Raw genomic sequence first — 22,313 nt, 5'->3', positions numbered from 1 at the left:
CGCAGGGCAGGATGGTGCCCCGTGGCCTGGCCGCGATTCTATCAGCTGCAACTTTTCCTTGTAGGATTCACTGCTGCTTGAATGTGAAAATAGTAAATGACAGTAGAAAAGCGGTCCCATGTTTATAGACAGCAGTAAATTGCCCCCTCCTCCTCTATCTCTTAACAACAACAACGACAAAAATCCACAAGATTTCTCTGATTGGAGAAAATTCCTTTGCTTTCTAGTTGTGGCTACTTATTATTTATTGATCTTTTCCCACCGGGAAGGAGTTATAAGGAAGCCACATAAAGTCTTTCTGGCAGGGGCTTCTTAATGCATCCAAACACTATATATAAAGTTCTCTTTCTATACAAATAGAATTAGGATACGTAGGAACAAAACCTGTGAGGGATGTGAATATTTCTGTCAAAGCCTGTGCCTTTTAAAGAAAAGCCTGCCATTTTACCAGATGGAGGCAGAAATAATTTCTTCTGTGTTCTTTTGTGTCTGTTGCTCTTCAAATAACTAGAGATGCTTACAGAAGTTTATGATACAGTCAGAAGAGAGAGAGGGGAGGGAGGGAGGAAAAACCACTGAAAGATGCTGATCTCCATGACCCCAGAGCGATGCAAGAGCACATGAGTTGTAATGGATTTACAGGAACGTGATGTTAACATATGGCTCCCTGGGCATTTATTGACATATGTAGCATGAGTGATGATAGTTAGAGATTGTGAAGTGGGGTGTGATGAGTATGCTTTAATTTACACAAACAGAATAATTTAAGATCTGCACAGAGACTCCGTACAAGCTCTACCAATGCACTATTTTTGCTATAAAAATAAAAGGCTATTTTTTAGTACCTTTGGGAATACATTGCATTGCTCCTCATCAAACTGGCAGGCTTTTTGTGTAGCATATGTGCCCATTTGCCTCTGATCTCTGCATGTGTTTTACTGTTCTTGAGCTAAGTAAAATAGCTGCTGTGTGGAAATAGGTGTCTTATTCACTCATTATAGTCAAAGACTGACTGCTGTTGCATGCATGACATAAGATGTGGAAAATTGGTCTCTTTCCTGTCTCTCCCCATGATAGCAAAAAGTTGAATTTATACTGACCTGATTGAGTCCAGATTACCAAGCACGGCAAAGTTTCCTGTTCTCCTCTTGCTGTAATGACTCTGTAGTGAGTAGCTGTAAAATAGCTTTTCTCAGGAAACAAATCTGACTTGGAGACACAAAGGGTACAGGGCTCCATTTCATGTGAAATGGAGCATTGTTTTCATACAGCCACCTCTGGAAGAGTAATTGCGTTTTGAATGCTATGGACAGAAGGCTTTGCTAGCGGGGACTCCACTAGCCCTGGGCTGGCACTCAGGTTTGTGTGTCTCACTGTTGCCCTGCCAGAGCTGGCTACTAGGTGCTGTGTAAATCCTGAAGATATTCCAGCTACTGGCTGCAGATAACTGGGTAAGTAGCACAGGACTTTATTTCACAGGCAATTTAGAGGAACTTTCTTGTCAGAGTAGCAAGACTGCAGAAGAAGTAGTATTGACTGAGTTTTCTGCTCTTCAGAAATATTCTAGATTGGTCTCAAATCAGCTGCTTTAAGGAACAGTTGTTAATTAAGTTGCTCCTTGTATTGTCTTTACTGCATCATCCTACATAGTCTCCTTTGGAGCAGCCAGCTCAATAAGAACTCAATTCCCTAGCTGACCCAAAAGTGGAAATGTTTTTTAGCTAGTATGTGAGATCCTTCAGCCCCTTTATCTACAGCATTTACCTTTGACAAGACCTTGTTGCAATAAACCAGCACATTCTTTGCTGCCAGGGGTCTTGCAGCACTGCAAGTGGAACAGGCATAGCAGTTTTGTTAGAAGAGCAAGGAGATCTCAGTGAAAAGAGGACGTGAGGAGGGCAGGGCCAGGAAAAATAGAAATGTATATATGCTTGCACAATGCTGAGAGTAGAGGGAACTCAGAGGAAACACTAGACAAAAGTGCCAGTGCCTTCATGCAAAAGCCATCAGCACCACTGCAGCTTATTGACATGGATTGTACAAAACCTTGCTGGAGGCACTGATGCTTTTACTGTACCTCTTACTATGACAAATTTCATTTCCCTTTTTCATTTCCCTCCTTATTCCTGGCCTGATCCCCGTCTCACTTCCTCTTTCTTATTCTCAGTTACACAGGTTTATGATAGCATTGATTGCCACACTTACTGTTGCTTCTCACATCGCTTCAATCCCCAGCAACATTTCATTTGGCCAAGGCCCTGTCTTCCCTTTCTTCCCTTTCTTCTTGGCTTTTACAGCTGGTGGCTAAGCACTCTACTCTCAGGTTCTTTTTAATTCCTTCTAGTCTGTTTCCTGTCTTCTTCACCTGATGGACTTTGCTGTCCTCAAAATGGCTAACTGCATTTCCGCTCCAACATCATTGGCAGCCTCTTCAGTAAGTCATTGTTTTTTCCTCTTAGGAGCAAGAAACCCATTCTGTTCCCAGATAGGAAGCTTTTCCCCATGAGTGTTCCTCCTGGTGTCTCCCCATACCAGACTCCTGCTTCACTCAGGTATCATCTGTCTTGCTGTCTCCATTCCTCCTTAGGTGTTCTGCTGTTTCAGCTACTCTGTCAAGCTTGCAAATCCTTCCCTTTTTCTTGCTCATTTCTCCAAATAGATGTGTTCACAAACTCTTGCTGTTAGAATAGGTGATCTGTTTTGACTGCAACTTGTAAGAGCCTTAAGGTGTGTTTCATAAAAATTATTTTATTCACTTTAGCCCTTTTAGAAATGGAAGACAGTGCACTGAGGTGTCTCACGTTAATGTATGTCTCAGTCTTTTCTAACAGCATCCCCATTACTGATGCAACATCAGTCAGATGAATTGCACTGGAATTGAATCCAGCATCTGGAGGGCCCAAGATAAGGCAAAGAACGCTATATGCACTTTAGCAAGGAAGTGCTTTCAACAAGCTGCATAAGCACTTACCTTTAAACATACCAGATGTGTAACCTAGCGTTGTAAAACTAACAGATCCTTCCACAAGAGACATAGTAACCTTGTGTTCCCTCACTGAAAAAAACTCACATTGAAGCACTGTGGAAGCTGGGATTTTTTCCAGAAAGAGAGGTGATGGGCTTGCAGATAAGCTGGGGACCTCATGTTGTCACACATTGGCCTCATGTTTTAAAAAGCGCCACCAAAAAAAAACCCCAACAACACCAAGAAAGCCCTAGTGAAACAGAATCATATATGTCAAGTTTTTTCATACAGCTAGTACACTTTGCTATGAAAAAAATGTAGCAGGAAGTCTTTCTGTTCCAGCAACATTTAAAGTGTTCAGCTCTTCATCTGGTATGGATTTTCTTAGTCTGTGAATGGTGGAAATTTCCATTTTTTCTTATTAAAAAGTACTGATGAAAAGTACTGCGTACTCCAGTACTGGATGGTGTGGGGTTTTGCATTAAATTTAATATTTTCATTGAAAATATCACTGAGTACGTCACCATGCACAGAATTCATATTTCTAGTCCTGACTTTGCTCCTTGGCATTTTTGTTCTTTCTCCTTTTCTCCCTGATGTTTAGCCTTACTTAATATTCCTTTTTGCTTGGTTTCTTGTTTCTCCATTCCCCTGCAGATGACCCTGTGTGAAAGGGAACATGCTCTGTCCTGCAGCATATGTATGCACACCCCTTCTAGTAGTAACCAGGATTTGTACTGACTTGGATGTAGTCAGATGCAGGGCAGACATCTTTGAGGCCTTCTGGTCATTCCATATTTTTCATGTTCTGTCCTGCTGCTGTATTTCTTCTTTCTTTTCTTGTGCTCTTTGTAGATGGAACTGAAAGAGTGAAGAAAATGCCTCTATTTGGTTTGTACACTTGACAGTGCTTTGGTTCATTCTTACGGTTTTCTGAATATTTGTCTCACTTCTTCTTACAAAGTGGGAAGAAAGAAAATGCATTAGAATAATGTGGTCCTAGAACAACCAAAGCAAGCAGGGAATGTTGGGTGGATGCAGTATCTTGAAAGAACAGGGTTAATATTTTTACTGCATGTTTTAAGAGGATGCTGTCTCTTTAACTAAAGCCTAAAAAAGCTTTAGAGTAAGTGGTGTTTTCAACATGTTTGGTCTTCATTTATGGAATGAGCCTTCTTGAACAAAATGATGTGCCAGTGTGGATTCTAGGAAGCTGAGTGACTCAGAAATCAGCCACTTCCTCGGGTGGGTCATCTGAATGGCGTAATGAAAGGTTGATCTGTCTGAGTAGATGCAGTCACTGGTGTGGTAAGAAATTCAGATCACTTGGTTACATTCCGTTTGTTTGAAACAGTTTTGCCGTTTTGGGAGTTGGCTGTGACCCAGAACAGTTATGCTGGGGATTTGCCGGGTCTCAGCCCTTGGAGAGCCCAACTCTTAATGCAGTTATCTGCATCCATGCGGGTCAGCAACCGTAAGCTGGGACCTATTGGGAAATCCGAGGAGCTAAGCTGGTTTGCCCTGCTGGTTTGAGTGTAGATAGTTAGTATCACTAAAATGCAGTAGCATAAACTATGTCTTTCTCCAGCATCAAGCAGGCAAAGCTTCACTGATGCAGACAGCAGCTTCTGGTATAGAAAATGCATGGAAGTGAGATTGTTCCAGTAGCAGGTCATTTAGAGTAATCTGTGAGCTGGCAGGGCTCAGTTACAGCTTGTCAGGGGATCTCTGGGGAGCATTTGAAAAAGTTTGCCATCACTGTGAATGTCTTGGGAAATTGTGAGAATTTTGTAGCAGCAGAGTTGGCACAGTTACAGATTTGTTGGAGGGGTGTGTCTTTTGTTTTTGTTGATATGACTGTAATCAGAATCTAAGAACATTTTTCCAGATATCCCTTGACCTGCTGAAACAACAGTATGTTTTAACTGTTACTGGGCGATGACAGTCATTTGTGTTGATCATGCAAATTCTCGTTGTCTCTGTGGAGGTGATTCAGTAGTGATCTTGGCAAAAAATTAGCTTCCTGCATGGGAAATCGTATGTGCAAGTTTGTACCCAGATAGTACCTAAAAGAGCTTACTGTTGAATTGTAATTACAATATAGCTTCATGCCTACTATATGGTAGACACATTAATTACAGTCACAAGAAGCCCTGCTTTAGTAATACAATAGAGAGCAGTCTGATCCTGATTCCTCTTGCTTTATGCCTTGTAGAAAAAAATAGGAATAAATGGCCGTCTAAAAAGATTTCCCAAGAAGGGGTGTGGAGAACAAGGGCATACACTGTGTATATATTTGCAGACAAGGAGAGAGCATTCATGCTAAAGAGTATGGTTTCAAAATAACATCCCTCCTGATGTTGGTGAATCTGGTGTCCTGAAGCTAAACTCTTTACCCTAGTTTAGCTGAAACTGCCTCAGAGTTCACAAAGCCTTGCTTTCAGGAATGGGTACTATATTGGCAGCACTTTGTACAGAGTCTCTTGCTGTAACAACGAAAAAGCAGAGTGAATTGCTACTATAAATTAATTCCTCCGACAAAATTAATTGCTATGAAGCATAATTTTATTCCGTTTATTTCCTTGTCCAGATTATGTCTGGACAGATGCCCTGCTTTGTCTACTGAAACATGAAAAGCTAATAAAAAATATTAAATGATGCACTAGGAACAGGCAGTTAATAAAGCAGACGCCAGTGGTGGTGTTTGAGGCAAGCTACAGTAAAATACTGGTACAGGAGGGAGACTGCCTGTTACAGATATTTTATTTTTCAAAACCTGAACAAATAAATGGAAGTACCTAAGGAAGAAACCTTATAAAAAAGTTGGCCATGATACTACACAGAGTTTGGGAGTATTCTGTGATGTCTAATTGGAGGATGTATGTGCATAGAATAAGGTTTAAACTGAGGTTCTGTACAATTACTTTTTGCAGGCTCGGTGATGTGAAGGACAGATTTCTTGTTTGCCTGAAGTTAAATCCAAGCTGACCTGTCACTACAAATGGACAGTTTGTCAAAGATGAGGCTTGGTGGAGCAGTTTCTTGGTATCTCAACTATGGAAGGCCAACTTTGTGCTAATGTGGATATTTCTGTGAAAAAACCTCCAGGAGCAAGCCCTCAATCCTTCATTGCTTTGCTGAAGGTTCACCGAGAGCTTCTGGTTGGTAGGATCCGAAACACACAGTGTTTGATTGATAACTTGATGAAGAATGACTACTTCTCCGCTGAAGATGCAGAGATCGCTGTCCAGTTTCCTACTCAAGCAGATAAGGTACAATTTTTTTTTCCTCTAGCCAGTGAAGCTTTTGGTTACTTTCAGTTTGTCACCAAATTTTAAGGGTTTATCTGACAATTTTACATCTAGTGTATTTTCTAATCTTGGTTATTTTGGAGTTTTCCCATCCCATTCTTCCTGGATGAGCATCTCCAGCACATCCCTTTCCAGCACTGCTGGCACTGCTGGTAATGCCTGTTGGCAGCTGTAAGAACTAGCAGGGTGATATTTGCTGTTTTGTCCCTCCCAGCTGCAGCTTTGTCCTCTGATAAAGCGGTGGCCACATGGTTGTTAGAGTATAGCAAGGAAAATCTGCTTTAGGATGCTGTGGGACAGATCATCCTGCTTTAGGAGAGACAGAAATGAAATGTTGTTTTAGAAGTTAGTGATTGCTTGTTGTCTGTATGAACACCTTCCTTTCTCTTTAAAGATCTATGTACATTGTAAATGTTTCTATGGAAAATTGATGTGTCCTGGCATATTTGAGTTTTTAATTCATCTTCAAACATCAGTAGCAAAAATTATTTCCTGGTCTTTTGTTAGGAGAAAATTACTGTGTATGCAGTTGGTCTTTGCATCATAACTTGAAACAGCTGAGGAGATTGTTTCCCAGACCAACCAATCATGCAGCTTCAGAGCCCTGTCACAGTTAGGGGCAGGCAAACCATAAAAAATTCAAAGACCTTGGACTTCACCAACAGTGCAGATTTTCATAAAATAATCATTCTTGCTGGCATGTTGAAATGGTAACACAGTGCTCACACTGTGTGTAGGGTCAAAGCTGAATAAATGCACACTGTATGATTATCTCAATTTCTTGTTGTTCAGCATAATATGCATGATTGTACCAAAGCTGAGGGGGAGGCCATGCATCAGGAGCCTTAGCAGAGACAGAGGGCAGGCCACACTAGTGTAAGTGAAGTGGACTCTGTGGGAGCTTCTTTGGAAGGCATAAAGTTGCTTTTTAGAGCATACAAATTGTCACAAAAAGCTCCATGTGTTTGCTGTGCTGCACGTAATCATCACCCTGATTTAAGCTTACAAGAGACCAGTCTCTGGAAACCCTTTGTCTGGTTTAGAACTGCATTCTTCATTCATTTCTAGCAAGGGGATCCTGACATTCAAAATGTGCCCCCAGATGATTGCTCTGTCTTGCAGAGGGTTTTGTACTAGGGCTGCCTTGTACTGGTGCACAGAGATCACCCTCTGCCTTGCCTGTGGAGGTGACACTTCGTGCTGAACTGCTCCAGCCACTGCCTGGTAGCCATTAGTTTTGGTAACAGCTGCAGGCAGTGGGGCCATTGTACAGAGAGAGCCTGAAGAACTGAGTTGCTGTGTTGGAAGGAAAAGTTGTAGGGTTTTGGCTCAGCGTTAAGATCCAGGGACAGATTCAGCCTACCCTGCTCTGGACCTGGCTGGATCCTGAGGTAAATCCAAATGTGACTGGAGTACTTACAATACAGGGGGTGAATTTACGGCACTGACAAACCACCTCTATTTTCATTTTAACCAGCACAGGATTTAAAATACACTATCTAGCCAAGCTGAGGAAATCTTTTGGGTTCCCTCTTGAGGAGTGGTATTCATCTGTTTTGTTTCTGGTTGATACATGATTGAGCTGCAAGTTCAGACCTTAAATTGCAGAACCAACTCTCTTGCAACATTCAAACACAAGCATCAGTTGAGTTTTGTGTTGGTTCAAATTCAGAGCTAGATTTTGATTTCACCCTTTTGAAGCAGCCACTTTGATTTTGGCCCCCTGCTCCAGTCCAGAAAGGATCCTAAAGCAGTTAACAAGTGTTACTATGATAAAATGCTGTATGTCAGTGATTTTTCCCATGGTGTTTCTTCAGGTTCGCAAAATTCTAGACTTGGTTCAAAGCAAGGGAGAAGAAGTTTCAGAATATTTCATCTATGTCCTGCAGAAAGTCACTGATGCTTACTATGAACTTCAGCCTTGGCTGGATGAAATAGGTTATGAGCCTTCAGAGAGTATTTGTAGTAAACCTGTGGTAAATACAGATCCAGGTAAGGTCATGCTTCTCTATCCCTTCCCTTAGAACTGCCCTGCTATGTAGGAAGCTCCAACCAGGTGACAGAAGAGTAAGAGTTTAGACAGGCACAGCCAGGGAAAATAACTGTGTGCTTGCTAGCAGTGGTGGCCAAATTAAAAGGCACACTGTGTAACACAAGGGTGATGTTGATAAATTACATCCTGTTTTGTTAAACTCAGGTTCTTTCTGCATTTGTTTGTGGATATATAACACAATGGCAGAACCACCTTGTACCAGCTGTAGTATTTTCTAGGTCTCTGCTACAATTTGTTAGCAACACTGTGGTGTTTTGGCAATGGACTAGCTAGTATTTCATGATGAGAACAGTCAAGCAATGAGGCAGGTTGAGCAGAGAGGCTGTGCAGTCTCCATGCTTGGGGGTTTTCAAGATCCAACTAGACAAAGCCCTGAGTAACCTCATCTGATGTCATAAATGATCCCATTCTCAGCAGGAGGTAGGACTAGACCTTCTGGCATCCCTTCCAACCAGAATTATTCTGTCATCCTAAATGACGATTTTTAGCAATCCTAAAAATCAGAGTTTAAGTATTGCAGAAATTATTTCCTCTGGAGAGGTTTTCCCATACTACATAAATATAATTTGTCCCGATCTGAAGCAAAATTTCTGTTGAAAAACACAAGCCAACATTGCGCAATAACTGAGATTCTTATTTTTTGTTGTCATCTTAAAAAAAATCTTTTGAGGTGCCTGGCACTTTGTTTCTAAAATGCATGGCTTCTATTTACAATATAAATGACCAAAGAAGTTAGGAAAGAATACCTACCTGATAGAACTGCAGGTAGCATATGAGTACAGTGAAATCAGTGGCCAACAACTCCTACAAGCCTTTGCAGAGAGTTAAGCAGCCTTTAACAAAGGGTCAGGGGCTTGGCTTTGAGTCTCAGCTGAAGGATAGCAGCCCCTTAAACCAATGCAGCATCAGTACTGGCTGCCAGGAAATGGTGGCTCACATGTGACCTTTCTTTAGCACCTGAATTTCCCAAGTGAGTGATGATGGCAGCACAAATAGAATCAATCTGCCAAAAAATCCTTTTCACATTAGAATTACTTTTGTTTATTACCCCCTCTGAGTTCTCAAAGGGGTGGGTCATTGTATACATAGGTTTTTAAATAATAGTCTTTTTAGTAATAGTTCACTGTCTTTTTAGTTAGCAGGTATTGCCAGAAACTCAGACATGAACTGGGACGGGACTCCAAGTTTGTTATGTTGTATGCTCAGAGGGAGGAGATGCTACTTGAAGAAATCTACTCCGACAGTATAATGGAGCTGGTCAATTTTAACAATGAGAGTCTTGGCCAGGTGGGTCAATTAGAAGCCCTTTTTGATGATGCAGTCGGGGTAATTAATGAAGATGGAGAGACTGTTTATGTCTATGGTGATGCAGGAATTGGAAAATCCATCTTGCTGCAAAAGATACAGAGCCTTTGGGCCAGAAAAGAATTGGACATAGGGGCCAAGTTTTTCTTCCGTTTTCGGTGTAGGATGTTTAGCTGCTTCAAGGAAGATGAAGCCATATGTTTGAAAGACCTGCTCTTCAAATATAATTGCTACCCAGACCAGGACCCCACAGAAGTGTTCCATCACATCTTGCAGTTCCCTCATACAGTTCTTTTCACTTTTGATGGCTTTGATGAGATCTATTCCAACTTTGATCTCAGCAGTGTACCTGAGATATGCTCACCCAATGAACCCATCCACCCTCTGGCACTGCTCGTAAGCCTTCTCAGAGGAAAGCTTCTTAAGGGATGCAAGAAAATTCTTACTGCCAGGACAGGAACTGAGATCCAAAAAAATATCATTAGGAAGAAAGTGTTCCTCCGTGGTTTCTCCAAGAATAACCTGAAGGAATACACAGCTATGTTTTTCAGAGATGAGCGGAAACGAGCACTGGTATCAAACCAGCTGGAAGCTAACCCAAATCTCTGCAGTTTGTGTTCAGTGCCTTTATTTTGCTGGATTATCTTTAAATGCTATGAACACTTCCATTCCATGTTTGACAACCACGAGCTTCCAGACAGTTCCGTTACATTGACAGATGTATTTTTGCTCATGATTGAAGTCCACTTGAACCGATCTGTGAAAACAAGTTTGCTGAAGAACAATATCAGGAGCCAAGCAGAGATGTTCAAATCAAGAAAGGAAACTCTTCTAGCTTTGGGTAAAATGGCATACAAAGGGATGGAGAACTCTTTCTTTATCTTTGAGCAAGAGAAGGTCTCATCGGCAAACATCTCTGAAGAAGATTTGCAACTGGGCTTTCTCAGGACAGTTAAAAGTTACAGTGGCTGTGACAGTCAGGCCACTTATGAGTTCTTGCATGTAACCCTTCAGTCTTTTTTCACAGCATTGTTTCTGGTTATTGAGGAGAAGGTGGGTGCCAAGGAATTACTTGAGTTTTTCAATGAATGTTCTTCCTTTGAGACTGCCCAGCCTACTTGCCTTCGTATCCCCTGGTTGAAGAAACGTATAGCGGGGGAGAACCCTTTCCAAAATAAAGAACACTTTAATTTTACCAACATGTTTCTTTGTGGCCTACTTTCTGGATCCAAGCAGAAGCTCTTCAGACATTTAGTTTCGCCTGCAGTCATTAAGAGGAAGAGAAAAACACTCATCACATACCTTGCGGAGAGCATGAAATCCCACCTGAAAGGCTTCACTCGGTCCAGGCTTACGAGCTACAATCAGGTGCAGGTGCAGCCCAACTTTGTGTGGATGCTGAGGTGCCTGTACGAGACGCAGAGTGAGAAGGTGGGGAGGATGGCTGCTCGCCGCATGCATGCCAACTACATCAAGCTGACCTACTGCAACGCCTGCTCTGCCGACTGCAGTGCCATTTCCTTTGTTGTGCACCACTTCCAAAAGCGCCTGGCTCTGGATTTGGACAACAACAACATCAATGACTATGGAATAAAACAGCTGCAACCTTGTTTCAGCAAGCTTGCAGTGATCAGGTAGGAGTCTCTGTACGTAAGCAGGTCCTTGCTTATCCTTCATTTATTCCACAAACTGGTAGGTTGAAGGAATTGATCTTGGAAGTGGAGAAAGATGAGGATTACTGCTGCTGGAAATTAATGTTTCATATCTTCTGAAATCTTTGTTCATTTAGTCACAGGAGCAGGGATAAGCTGTGAATTTGGAAACCAAAATGGAAAGGGTGGTAAGAAGTCCTTAGAAGCACAGACTGTTTAAACCTGTAGGTTTAGCTAGCTCCATCTCAAATTGTTTTGTCTCAGAAGAGGATTTTTATGAGAGAAAGTGCTTAAGGGAAGAAGGAAACAGAAGGGCACTCTCCATTATCTGAAGATTGCCTGAGGCCATCTCTGCCCTTGGTCATAAGGGGTAAGGAAGGATCTGCTGTTCACAATAACCCTTGATCCAAAGTGCTGAATTTCTTGCTTTTGCATGCTGCCAAAATGTCTGGCTTTCATAGGACAAAAGCTATCACATAGTAGTCCATGAAAGGATGTAGTTGACATCTTCAGATGTGGTGTTTCACTGAGGTGATGTGAAGGGAGAACATGGCTTGGTGTGAACAGGGAGAACTAACTCCACCTCTAACATCTCAGGCCAGATTGTTTCACCTCCATCCCTTTGAGGTTGTGCCATGTAGCTATATCTTATTTGTCCAAACATTTAGGTGCAGAAAATCGGGAACTTCATATATATCTTTTTTAAAGCTTCTTCAGCCTCATGAGAATGTTTTTTTAGCAACTGGATTTATTCCTCCTCTTTGGCTGCACTCTGCGTTGTTTTCCTCTAGGAATAAATCAAAGCAAGTGACACTTGGTTTTTTTCCAGTTATTTGGAAATTGACCTCCCAAGAGAAAGCAATAAGGAAACTCCTGGGGAAAATGCATAAGTATGTAAGACAAAACAAAGAAGAAAAGGCCAGCGTTTCATTCTTTGTGCCTATCATGTGATCATGCCATATGCAGTGTGGTCTTAACACCATTCCCAGCACCAAAACAGTCTTTTAGGCTGCCTTTTTGTCTTTATGGATCTCAAGATGCTGGGACATTCATTTCTAATAAGCAATTTCTGCAGGTCAGGAAATGTTTCCAACAGCTTAACCATCCCTTTCAAAGAAGCAGACTGTTCTGATCTGTAGAAATTGGCTGATTTCTCCTGTGTGCTAGTGCATTCCAAAGGGATCAGGTTGCTAACTAGCAAAGGCTATGGAGGCTGTTGGGGATAAGGGACTCTCCGCAGGAAAACATCAGCTACTGAATTTGTGTACAAAATAAATGTGGTCAAAATGCTTTCATAGGAACAGCTTTACCCAGAAAATGCAATTCATGGCAATTGGAATGCTTCACTTGAGCCTGTCCCATTTAGTGAAGGTGAAAAAGCTTGAGAAGTTACAAAAAAAAAAAAAAGCATCAACAAAAACTACCCACCTCCAAACAGCAGTGAGAAGTATTTTCATTCTGTGAATGACTGACATTGATTTGTTTCATGTCTGGCTGGGACAATAAAATTAGAAACATCTAGCACACCCATGGGACCACAGTCCTGTTTTCTGGCCAGGGCTTTTCACAACCTTTATTTGGTGAAGCCTGAATGTGTTGTGACTTTCAAGATGCCTGGCTTTCACTACGTACTCAGAGAGAACATTGCAAGACTAGTAGTTTGGACAGCTTGCTTTTGCTAGGGTGTTAAGCAAACTTTCTTCCTGGAATCACAGTAAGCACAGGAGGAGGGTGAGATGTTTATCTGGTGTCTGACTTCCTACATTTTATTGTTCTCAGTTCTGTGGACAGCTTCCAGAGCATTACCTAGGAGATCCGGGGTTTCTGATTTTTATCGGTTTTGGAGTGAGCCATATAAAGCTGAGCTCACATTTCCCTTAACAGCTTTTAATACGTGGCATAAGGACCTTTAAAAATATCAGAGGAAAATGCACAGGCCTCCAGTCATGTGTTAACTCATGGGTTATGAACACTTGTAATACGTATTGATTCAGACTTTTCCTTCCCTTCTTTACAGGCTCAGTGTAAATCAGGTCACAGATCACGGCGTAAGGATCTTGTATGAAGAACTCTCCAAGTACCAAATTGTGTCTTTCTTGGGGTATGTACCCAGCTGGGAGCAAAACACTCAGCAGTGATACTAGAAAATGAAACTCCAATGCTGACAGTACTGACACAGCAGAGGTGCGGTAGAAACTACAGTTACCTCCTCATTTAAGCACAGCAGCTTTTTGTGTCAAAAATTATGCTGGAACAGTTCACTGGGACACGGACCACAGCTTCCTCTCCCATCACTCTGCCTCATGGGGTGGCCTCCTGCGGGCATCAAACCCTTCTGTGACACAGTGTGGACCACTGTCAGGTTACTGAACTGTGTGGGCATGCTAATTTTATACCAAAAGCCTTCTGCTGTGGAAGGGAGAGAGTGCAAGCAACAGAGTGTGTAGTTACAGCCTTCTGTTTTCTGTGCTGTAAACTGATTTATTTCCACTATGCAAAGCAGATACAGCTTCATAGAGACTGGTGTCAGGAACATGCAGTTTCAAGTGTCATGTTCATGATACCAATTTCTTTCAAGAGCTTAATTAGTTCTTAATGAAGTTGAAGCTGGAAGGCACATTAGCTCTGACTTCCTGCTCTTGGTTAAGTAGCTACATAAAATGACTTTTTGAAAGGTGAACTTGAATACCAAGAATAGCTTTTTTTTTCCAGTGCCCTAATGTAAGTACAACTGCTCAGATATCTGCTCTTCAGTAATATTTGCAAGGGGATTTTATGACTTTTAAAAGACCAAAGGTACATTATGGTGTTTTCTCTTTTGACTTATCTTCTGGCAGTATTATTTCTGTATGAGCACAGGAATAAAGGAAAGCTTTGTTTGCTTGTGGAGACCATTTATTTTAAAAATTATATAAATATTCATGATTTGCAGTCTGGTCTCCTTATATTTAAATCTAGCCCATCACAATATGAATTATATATCAAAATAGAAATACAAGCAACTGTGAATATGTACAAAGCTGTATAGAAAAGATAGATGCTATGTGTGCAGCATAAAACATTCAGGTTGTAAATATTTAACAGCAGTAATAACCTATTTTTACCAATGTGATTTTTCTTTAAGCTTATACAACAATCAGATCACTGATGTTGGAGCCAAATATGTTGCAAAACTAATTGAAGAGTGTTCAAGCCTGGAATATGTTAAGTATGTTGGATTTTTTTTCCTTTCTACAGTGTCCTAATTAAGGTAAAGCAACTTGAAAGGGGAGGGAGAGTAGAAAAAAAGACAAAAATTGTATTTGAAATATAATATAGGTTACAGTTGTATTTTTTTTTTTTTTGCAGTAGTCTAGTAGTGGATGGCAGCAGGTGAAGTTATTGAATCCATAGTTTTTTCTGGAATATAGTAGTGAGTTAAAGGAGTGCATGAGACCTGTTCTTTACCTAAATCCAGTCCGAGCACCTGAGCGAGGCTGAAGTTGTGCATGGACCTTGCTGCTGCTTCCTGTAGGCAAATTCCCTTGGATATAGTACCAAGCTTTTTAGTGTCTGATCTTTTATGGGCCACTGGGGTCAGGCTGTGCTGGTGTCATACCTCAACTCTGGAATTCTGCAAATTCACCTGGTGAGTTGTTCCCTTTAATTCCTGGAACTTCCCCAGATAAGAGAGTCTGGCCATGCACATTGGTTGGACATAAAGGTAGATCATTAACCAGCGGTTTGTTTGTGACCGTAGCAGAAACCAGAGGTAACTGCAGCAATGTCAGCCTTTGGTAGGAACATAAGAACAGGCAGCCAGGGACTCATAGGTTCTAGTCCTTGTTCTACCACTGACTTGGTCTGAAACCCCACTATAGCCACATCCTTCCTACTTGAAATTTTTGCAGAATTTTGAAACCCAGGAGCATTTCAGTCCTTTCACTGCTTTGACAGTGTTTTGCTTATTTAATGTAGCTTTCACAAAAAAGCCTGTTGAAAGATGGTTACTTTCAGGCTGCACAGTAACCCTAGAGGTTATTCTGAGATAGAGTGCCCGTTCATGTGCCCGAAGTCAGCCAAACAAGACATTTTTATGTAAATATGGTGGCTTGGGGGGGTTGGGGGTTTGGTCTGTTCTTTAAATCAATCTATATGCAATTATCTCTCCCTTGAACTCCAGCTATTTGATATCCACAGAGGACAAAAGTAGAAATTTGTGTAAAATGCCAGCCGGAGACTGACTGCTGCACTGAGCTATGCCACTGCCTAGAGCCTGTGCTTACAACAGAAAGACTTGAAATTATTGCAGTCTGCTTATCAGCTGCAGTCTCCTCTGGAAACACACAGTCAAGAAATACTCTGTTCCCTGTGGCATCATGAAACATGCTGCATATAATTCATGAGCTCTGTAGCAATTGGTGAGAATTATATTACAAACAAGGCCGGGGTCCTTGCCTTGAGGATCAGTTCCTAAAGCTCATTTCTAACATACTGAGCACCAAACCCAAGACTCTACTGTAATACTTCTGATTTGGAGGGCTGACATGCAAAATATGCAAGAGACAACATAAAATTATGTCTTTTAGTCAAAGGTCAAGTGCCTGCAGTATTTTTTTACTCTGAGTTAATCTTTGATAACTGCAGGTAGCCTTCAGAGTTAATTAGCCTTAAATACTTGTGTGGCTTTCTGAACTGGTGTTGTGATAGCTGCACAGCTGTAAGTGATGCACCTCATCAATTTATGTATTTTGTGCAGAATAGGAGCAAACAAAATAACAAGTGAAGGAGGGAAGTACCTTGCCCAGGCCATCCAGAAGAGCAAGACAATGTTTGAAATCGGGTAAGTTCAGTGCTAAGGAGCAGAACTTAGGCTTGATCTTGGCAAGGCACCTGTAAATCCCTTAGGATTCCTTTTTTTCATCCTCCCCTTCTCTCCTCCTGCTATTCCTTCCCTCCTCAACAGCAGCATTAGAGCGAACGAGTGTAGAAGCACAGCCACATTTTCTTCGTTTCCGTGGAGGGCTGCTTTGTTGTTCTTCAGTTCACACAATGTTTGGTTTGTGCTTTGGCATCTGTTTTTTTCTTTTTCACTGTTCTGACAGAACCTTAAAGGAGAGACAAGCAAACAAGAGGACAGTAAAGCTAGCCACTTTCTTTATGGCAGCACAGCTCCTCTAGAGATACTTGGTTATTTTTAAGTCTGGTTTTATGACAATTGGCACAGCACCTAGTTATTGAGTGTCATTGTTACAACTGTCAGACCTTCTGCATCACATCCTGATAAAGGTGTGAGCTGGGAGAATAAAAAGGAATTCATATCATCCTTTTCTCTTAGTCTGTCCCTAACTGCAGAGTCTGCTATTATTGGAGAGAGGTCTGAATGTACTCCAAACCTTTAGTTCCTGCCCTCTTTCTCATGAAAGGTGCTAGGTTTGATTCATTTTATTTATTTTTCCCCCCTTCTGGCAAATCCCAGTTTCCTCTTTTCACTCTACAGGAGAACATATTTCTTAAAATTTAGTCCTTCAATACATGGAATGAAAACCTCTGCTTGGCCATTGTGAAAATCACAGTAGGTGTGAACATGAAAATCAGATTTGTACAATCAGATTTTTGGCCTTTAATTTTGTTGTTCTACAACATTTCACCAGTACAGTGAACAACCTGCACACTGCCATAGAGCTGGGTCTGCTGTGCTGTACTTGCTGTAATTTCAGTGAAAGACTCCTATTTTCTCTTGTGGAGGAAATTATCACTCCAAATGGATTTAGGATAGCTTGGACAGAAATGTTTAAATAGCAAACTGCACTGGGTCTGAAGGACAAGGAAATTCTGGGGAACTTACTGGAAGTCCGTGTGTTTAGATACCACAGAGTTCAATTGATTTTAAAAGAGCTGCCAACTAATTACCCGTAAGATGAGTGTGGCTCTGAGTCATCAAGCCAGGGTCCCTGTAAAAAACCCAACATCTTAGACCTCAGCAGAGGTGTTTTCAAACCTTATAATACAGGGTGAGTTTTCAAAGTGGTTAGTCTGCATAGTAAGGATTTGACCAGATACCTGTAGTCTCTGATCAAATCTCTCCAGCTTGTAGCATGTTACCTTCTCTCACAAAATAACCCTTTGTGTAATCAAGGGTTGTTTTGCCATTGGAAATACTATTCCTTACCAATGTGCAGCAAGGTGATCCTGAAAGCACTCCTGCTGCAGCAGCCTGTCTCCTAGAGCTGACTCTGTGCTGTGGCCTGAGGGTACTGGTGAGTCAGCCGAGGCTACTGGTGTGATGTGCAGGGAGTGGAACATACCTGCCTCAGTGGGGAGGGTACCTGCCAGGCTTCTCACAAGCCTGAAAGACTGTGAAGTAATCAGGAAGGAGGGGAGGGGAGGGGAGAGGAAGAGAGAGAATGCATTGCCAAGAGTCAGTAGGGCAGCACAACTGATATCTCCTATTCTCTCTTCACTAGGATGTGGGGTAATCAAGTTGGAGATGAAGGAGCAAAGGCATTTGCAGAGGCTCTGAGGAACCACCCCAGGTTAACAAATGTGAGGTAAAACACCTGCAGAGCCAGGCAGCTCTGTGTAGTGTTGGCTTTTCCATCCTGCTGTGAAGCAACGACTCTTCCCACCAAGTGTTAGCTTGGAATATCATCTGATATTGGAGCCTTTGCTGTGCAACCAAGAGGTCTGTGGTGCAAGCAAGAGGCCAGACTCTGTCAAAAAGCCCTGTGTAGCCATTAGGCAAGTTAAAAATACCACAGAACTGGCATCCTTTCCTCTGTCTGCACCTCCTCCCCTCATGCTGCACAGAGTTCTGGCATTTGTGAAGGCACATGGTCAGTGGGTGCCATTTTGATCTGGGAGCATTAGCAGAAGGAGGCACCAGCTGTCACAGAACCGGGTTCCCGGTGAGCTCCGCGTTAACAGTTTCTATTGAGAAGGTGCAGCAACTCTTACCAAAGTACTTTTTAGGCCATAATGTGTTTGGGTAGGGGCTGAGACATTCTTATATTTGGACTCATCCTGTACTTCAGTGGAGCTACACCACCACACATTCAGTGCTAGTGAGATGTTGTCCTCCCTGGAGTTCAGGGTTGGATCTCAGACCAGCCTTCTGGAAGCCATAACACGGGTGAGGTTGGAAGCACAGCAGAAGGAGAAGTCAGCAGTGTTAAACAACCCATTCCCTGCCAGACTTTCAAATGCTGGCAGGGGATTTAAAGATTTAAAGATATTTTGGAGTCCCTCCACACAGCTGGAGCACTGGGTTCATGGTGACCCTTTCCATTTGTCTCCCAGTTCCACTGGCTTCCACAGTGAGGGAGCAGACAAGGCTCCTTAGTTTCCCCACAAGGTGGCACATGGCAATAGTTTCTTCAGAAATACTTTGGGAGTTTGGGGATCTCTGGAGAGTTTATTGCTGCCACTTCACATCCGGGGATTTCAGAGCTGGTGCCTTGTCCTCTTTTCTGCAAGCAAGTAGTCAAGCTTAAAAATTAAAAACTGAACAGGTGCAGTGACCTAGACATATTTAAACTTAAAAGCCATCTGAAATAGCCATCTTCCCATGATTGCACAGTTCATCCAGGACACATCAGACTTGAAAGAAAACATTTTGAACTTGAATCAGAGCTCAGGGATTCTCAGACAAGAGCAAATATGCTGATGAATGTGTTTGCAAAAAGAAAGAGGAGTAACTGTGCTGTCTTGAGCTCAGGTTTGCTGGCACTTGTGCAAAGTGAATCCTCTGCTCTGCAGTGTACTTGCTCTTGGCTTCATTTCTTATCTCCCTCTGGTTAATCTTGCTCCATGATTTGAATTCATAGTAAGCACCTGTGGTAGCTTTGTGTGAAGACCAAGGGTAGATAAGCCCTACTACATCAGTTTACTTTATTTGCCATTTTTAGGCCCACGATGGACTGAGAATATTCAGTTTAAGCTGAAGCTAGGCGGGTCTCATGGCAATACATACTTGTGCCATTGCTCTGCTTGGTTCCCCTTTCTACCTTTTCTGAGGCCTTGCATTATTTTGAGGGGGGAGATGCTTTTTGAACTCTGAAAGCCCAGAGCATAACTTTAACTGGATGATTTTCCAATGTCGATTCAAAGAATGAAGGGCAGACTAAGAAATGTTTGTGGTTTGTAATGGAAAGCATTTACAAGCTCATCTCTCCATACACAACAGAAGGTATTGTATTTGGAAGAAGAATGAGGTATTTGGATGCCTGAAGGACTTAAAGGACAAAGTGCCCTGTTCATACAGGGATGACAAATGCATGTAAAAACCTGTGTACTGCTAAGCACAACTCTTTGTTCTTGTTAAAAGCCTTGACTCTCAAAATTACTGGGTGCAACTCTGCTGTCAGCCCCAAGAGCACAACTCACTGACAGCAAACCTTATGGCCTGTATGATAGACCTGCACTCAGGCTGCAGCCTGTGAACTGCTCTCATTTGTAAAAGTCGTAAGGACTCAGTGGTTTGTGAAGCGTGTGGGCCTTTGAAACACACATGCTGAACTGTACAACTGGGAAGCAGATCATCCAGAATATTGACTTGTATTTGGCAGTGGGAGAGCCAAGTGGTGCTGTTTCCTAGACATTTGTATCTTTACTTCACAGTCTCGCATTCAATGGCATCACGACAGAGGGAGGCAAAAGTATTGCTGAAGCCATGCAACACAACAACTCCGTGAGGATATTCTGGTAATTGACAATGTGGTCTCTTTCTCCTCTTCTTCCTTTTCCAGAGCAAAATCTTGTTTTATTTCCTCCAATCCCATCGCCCCTCCTACTCTCCCCTCTTCCTTCTCTCCCTCCCCTCATCCCCTGTGCTTTCACTATCAGCAAGTTATAAGATACCCTTTGGAAGAATGTGGACATGAGTAATGGATCAGCAGCATGTGTCCTTTGGGATGCATTCCAGTGACCCAGTGTCATGCCTTGCTCTGCTCCCTCCATCTTGCTTTCCCCATTTTCTCTCACTTCCATCATCTGAAATCAAGTTCTTTGTCCTCAGTTTTTGCACCTCTTCAGTGTTGTCTGTACCTTTTCCCACTACACCTCATCTACCTTTTTGACACTAAAGCATCATGAGAAAGTATCACTAGAACATTGCTCAGAGAAATAAAGATCTGATACTCTTGTCTCTTTTACCTCCAGGGCTTCTCTTCAATATCTCTTTGTGTCCAGCCTTTACAAATTGCTCAGGGCAGGAACAGCACATCCCCCTTTGGCTGTCTAAAGCTAAGTCACAGACAAGCTGCAAAAACAGGGGGCTGAAAAATAATGATAACATCCTAAGTGAACATTTTCTCTCCCACTTAGGTTGACTAAAAATGAGCTGGACGATGAAGCAGCAATGAGTTTTGCAGAGATGCTGAAGGTCAACAAGAAACTGGTGCATTTATGGTGAGTTACATTCCACAGTGGCACAGGCTCTTTGGCTCTACATTAAAGCTTCACCTTCCAAGTGTATGTAGGTCACAGTAAGAGCTTCTGTGCATGGTCTGGATGCAGCTGACTGCTTGTAGACAGTTGTAATGGGAAGTTAATAAAGCTGCTATCTAGCATTTGGAACCTGCTTTCATACAGGGAAAAGTTCAAGCTGTTTCTGGTAACTTTCAAACTAATGATTGATTTCATCTCTTGTCAGGGGAACAGTACCAGCCTCAAAATCAAAAGTTTCAAAAAAAACCCTAAAACAACCAAGCAGACAGCTAGAATAGAATAAGGTTATTACAATTCTTTCTGTTCATCATCATACTATGAAAGTAGCTGTTCAACCAAGAACCTACATGACAGACACTTTAATACATGTCCCATTTGCCTGATGCTTTCTTTTAGGGCTAGCAATACACTGATGCAAGACACTCATCTCCAAGGCATCAATCCCCAGGAAACCAGGGATTATTTCTAGCAATCACAGTGAGACTTGTTACACTTCTAAGGAAACATAGTGTTGGCATTTCTAATCCAGAGGTTGCCAATGGATGGGGTTGGGCAGATGTGAGCTGTAAAAAAAATAGCCATCCATTCATTTGAAGTGATCAAGGGAACATCAGACATGGAATGGAGTCCCTTTACACTCTTTACAAACACTTGGCTGACCACACTCCAGCACACTCCCTGTATTAATCCTAGTTCCAGCCCCTTAGGAAGCATGCTGGCTGTCACGGGTGCCAAGTACTCGTAGCCTCTTTGGAAAGCAGCAGAAGCTGTGGTGCCCATCACCCTGAAAATGAAAAGGCGGTGGGGGAAGCGCTTGATTTCTTTGTGCACAGCTGCAGATATAATTCACTGAGCAGTTTGGCTTGAATTCATAATAAAACTTCCCCCAGCCAAAGCAGGCATAGTAATCGAGATAAATGTCTTTGCCATGGCTCAGTGTTGTCCAAGGGTTTCTCCCAGTGGACAAATTTATATCCTACTTTGTTGATTACACCAGTGGATTCCTCCAAAAGGTGGTGACCTATATAGATAGTTGAATTTGAGGCAGAGTTAAAGTCTTTTTCCAGTAGCTGAAAGATTCTACTGGATCCCTTTGCACTTTGATTCATATACCAAGTGCAGAAACTCCTTCAATGGGAGTGCCTCCTTCCCTCCCTCCCTAAGAGATTGTTCAATGTACTCCAATTTTCAGTCTCATCCTGAATCCTGAGGGATTCATGCAACCGGTCACATGGAATGGTACAGCTATGGAGCTCAGCATGGTAGACTGAAAGGTGAGTATTGAGTTAGGCTAGGCTGATGAGTATTTTTATACTCATGCAGATGAGTGGCCTTTGTTCATCTCTAGCTAGTGGGATGGTCTACAGTGGTTAATAAGAGTTCCCTACTGCTTCATCAGTTTCACTGCTTGAGGATCTTACGTATCTTTTTTTCTTCCCTAAATTCAGATGAGACATAATTTATAGCTGGTAAGTTGGCTTCACTGGGACTTGCACCTGCTCATACCAGAGTCAAAATCAGTGCTTTATTTTTCAAAGATCTTGTTGGTCTGATAAGCAAGACTGGAGGACTTGGCAGCTGCTGGTACAGGACGGCGCCTG

The 22,313-nt window shown here is 42.2% G+C and overlaps 1 protein-coding gene across 7 annotated transcripts in view; it reads left to right on the top strand.

The window, feature by feature from the left end:
- Positions 1-39: 39 nt before the first annotated feature.
- Positions 40-22,313, top strand: part of NOD1 (nucleotide binding oligomerization domain containing 1) — a 26,107-nt gene continuing 3,833 nt past the window's right edge. Inside the window, exons 1-10 of one of the 7 annotated variants that reach the window (XM_017734556.1) lie at positions 40-60; positions 5,899-6,237; positions 8,094-8,268; positions 9,465-11,268; positions 13,304-13,387; positions 14,411-14,494; positions 16,025-16,108; positions 17,733-17,816; positions 19,885-19,968; positions 20,590-20,673. In XM_017734556.1, coding sequence (XP_017590045.1) covers positions 6,022-6,237; positions 8,094-8,268; positions 9,465-11,268; positions 13,304-13,387; positions 14,411-14,494; positions 16,025-16,108; positions 17,733-17,816; positions 19,885-19,968; positions 20,590-20,673 — 2,699 coding nt within the window. In that variant the 5' untranslated portion in view covers positions 40-60; positions 5,899-6,021. The other 6 variants (XM_017734555.1, XM_017734557.1, XM_008633920.2 and 3 more) reach the window with 6 other exon arrangements.

Source organism: Corvus brachyrhynchos, unplaced genomic scaffold, assembly GCF_000691975.1.
Source record: "Corvus brachyrhynchos isolate BGI_N302 unplaced genomic scaffold, ASM69197v1 scaffold94, whole genome shotgun sequence".
Classification (NCBI taxonomy): Eukaryota; Metazoa; Chordata; class Aves; order Passeriformes; family Corvidae; genus Corvus; species Corvus brachyrhynchos.
The sequence above is the reverse complement of the archived record's forward strand: the minus strand, read 5'-3'. Positions and strand labels throughout refer to the sequence as shown.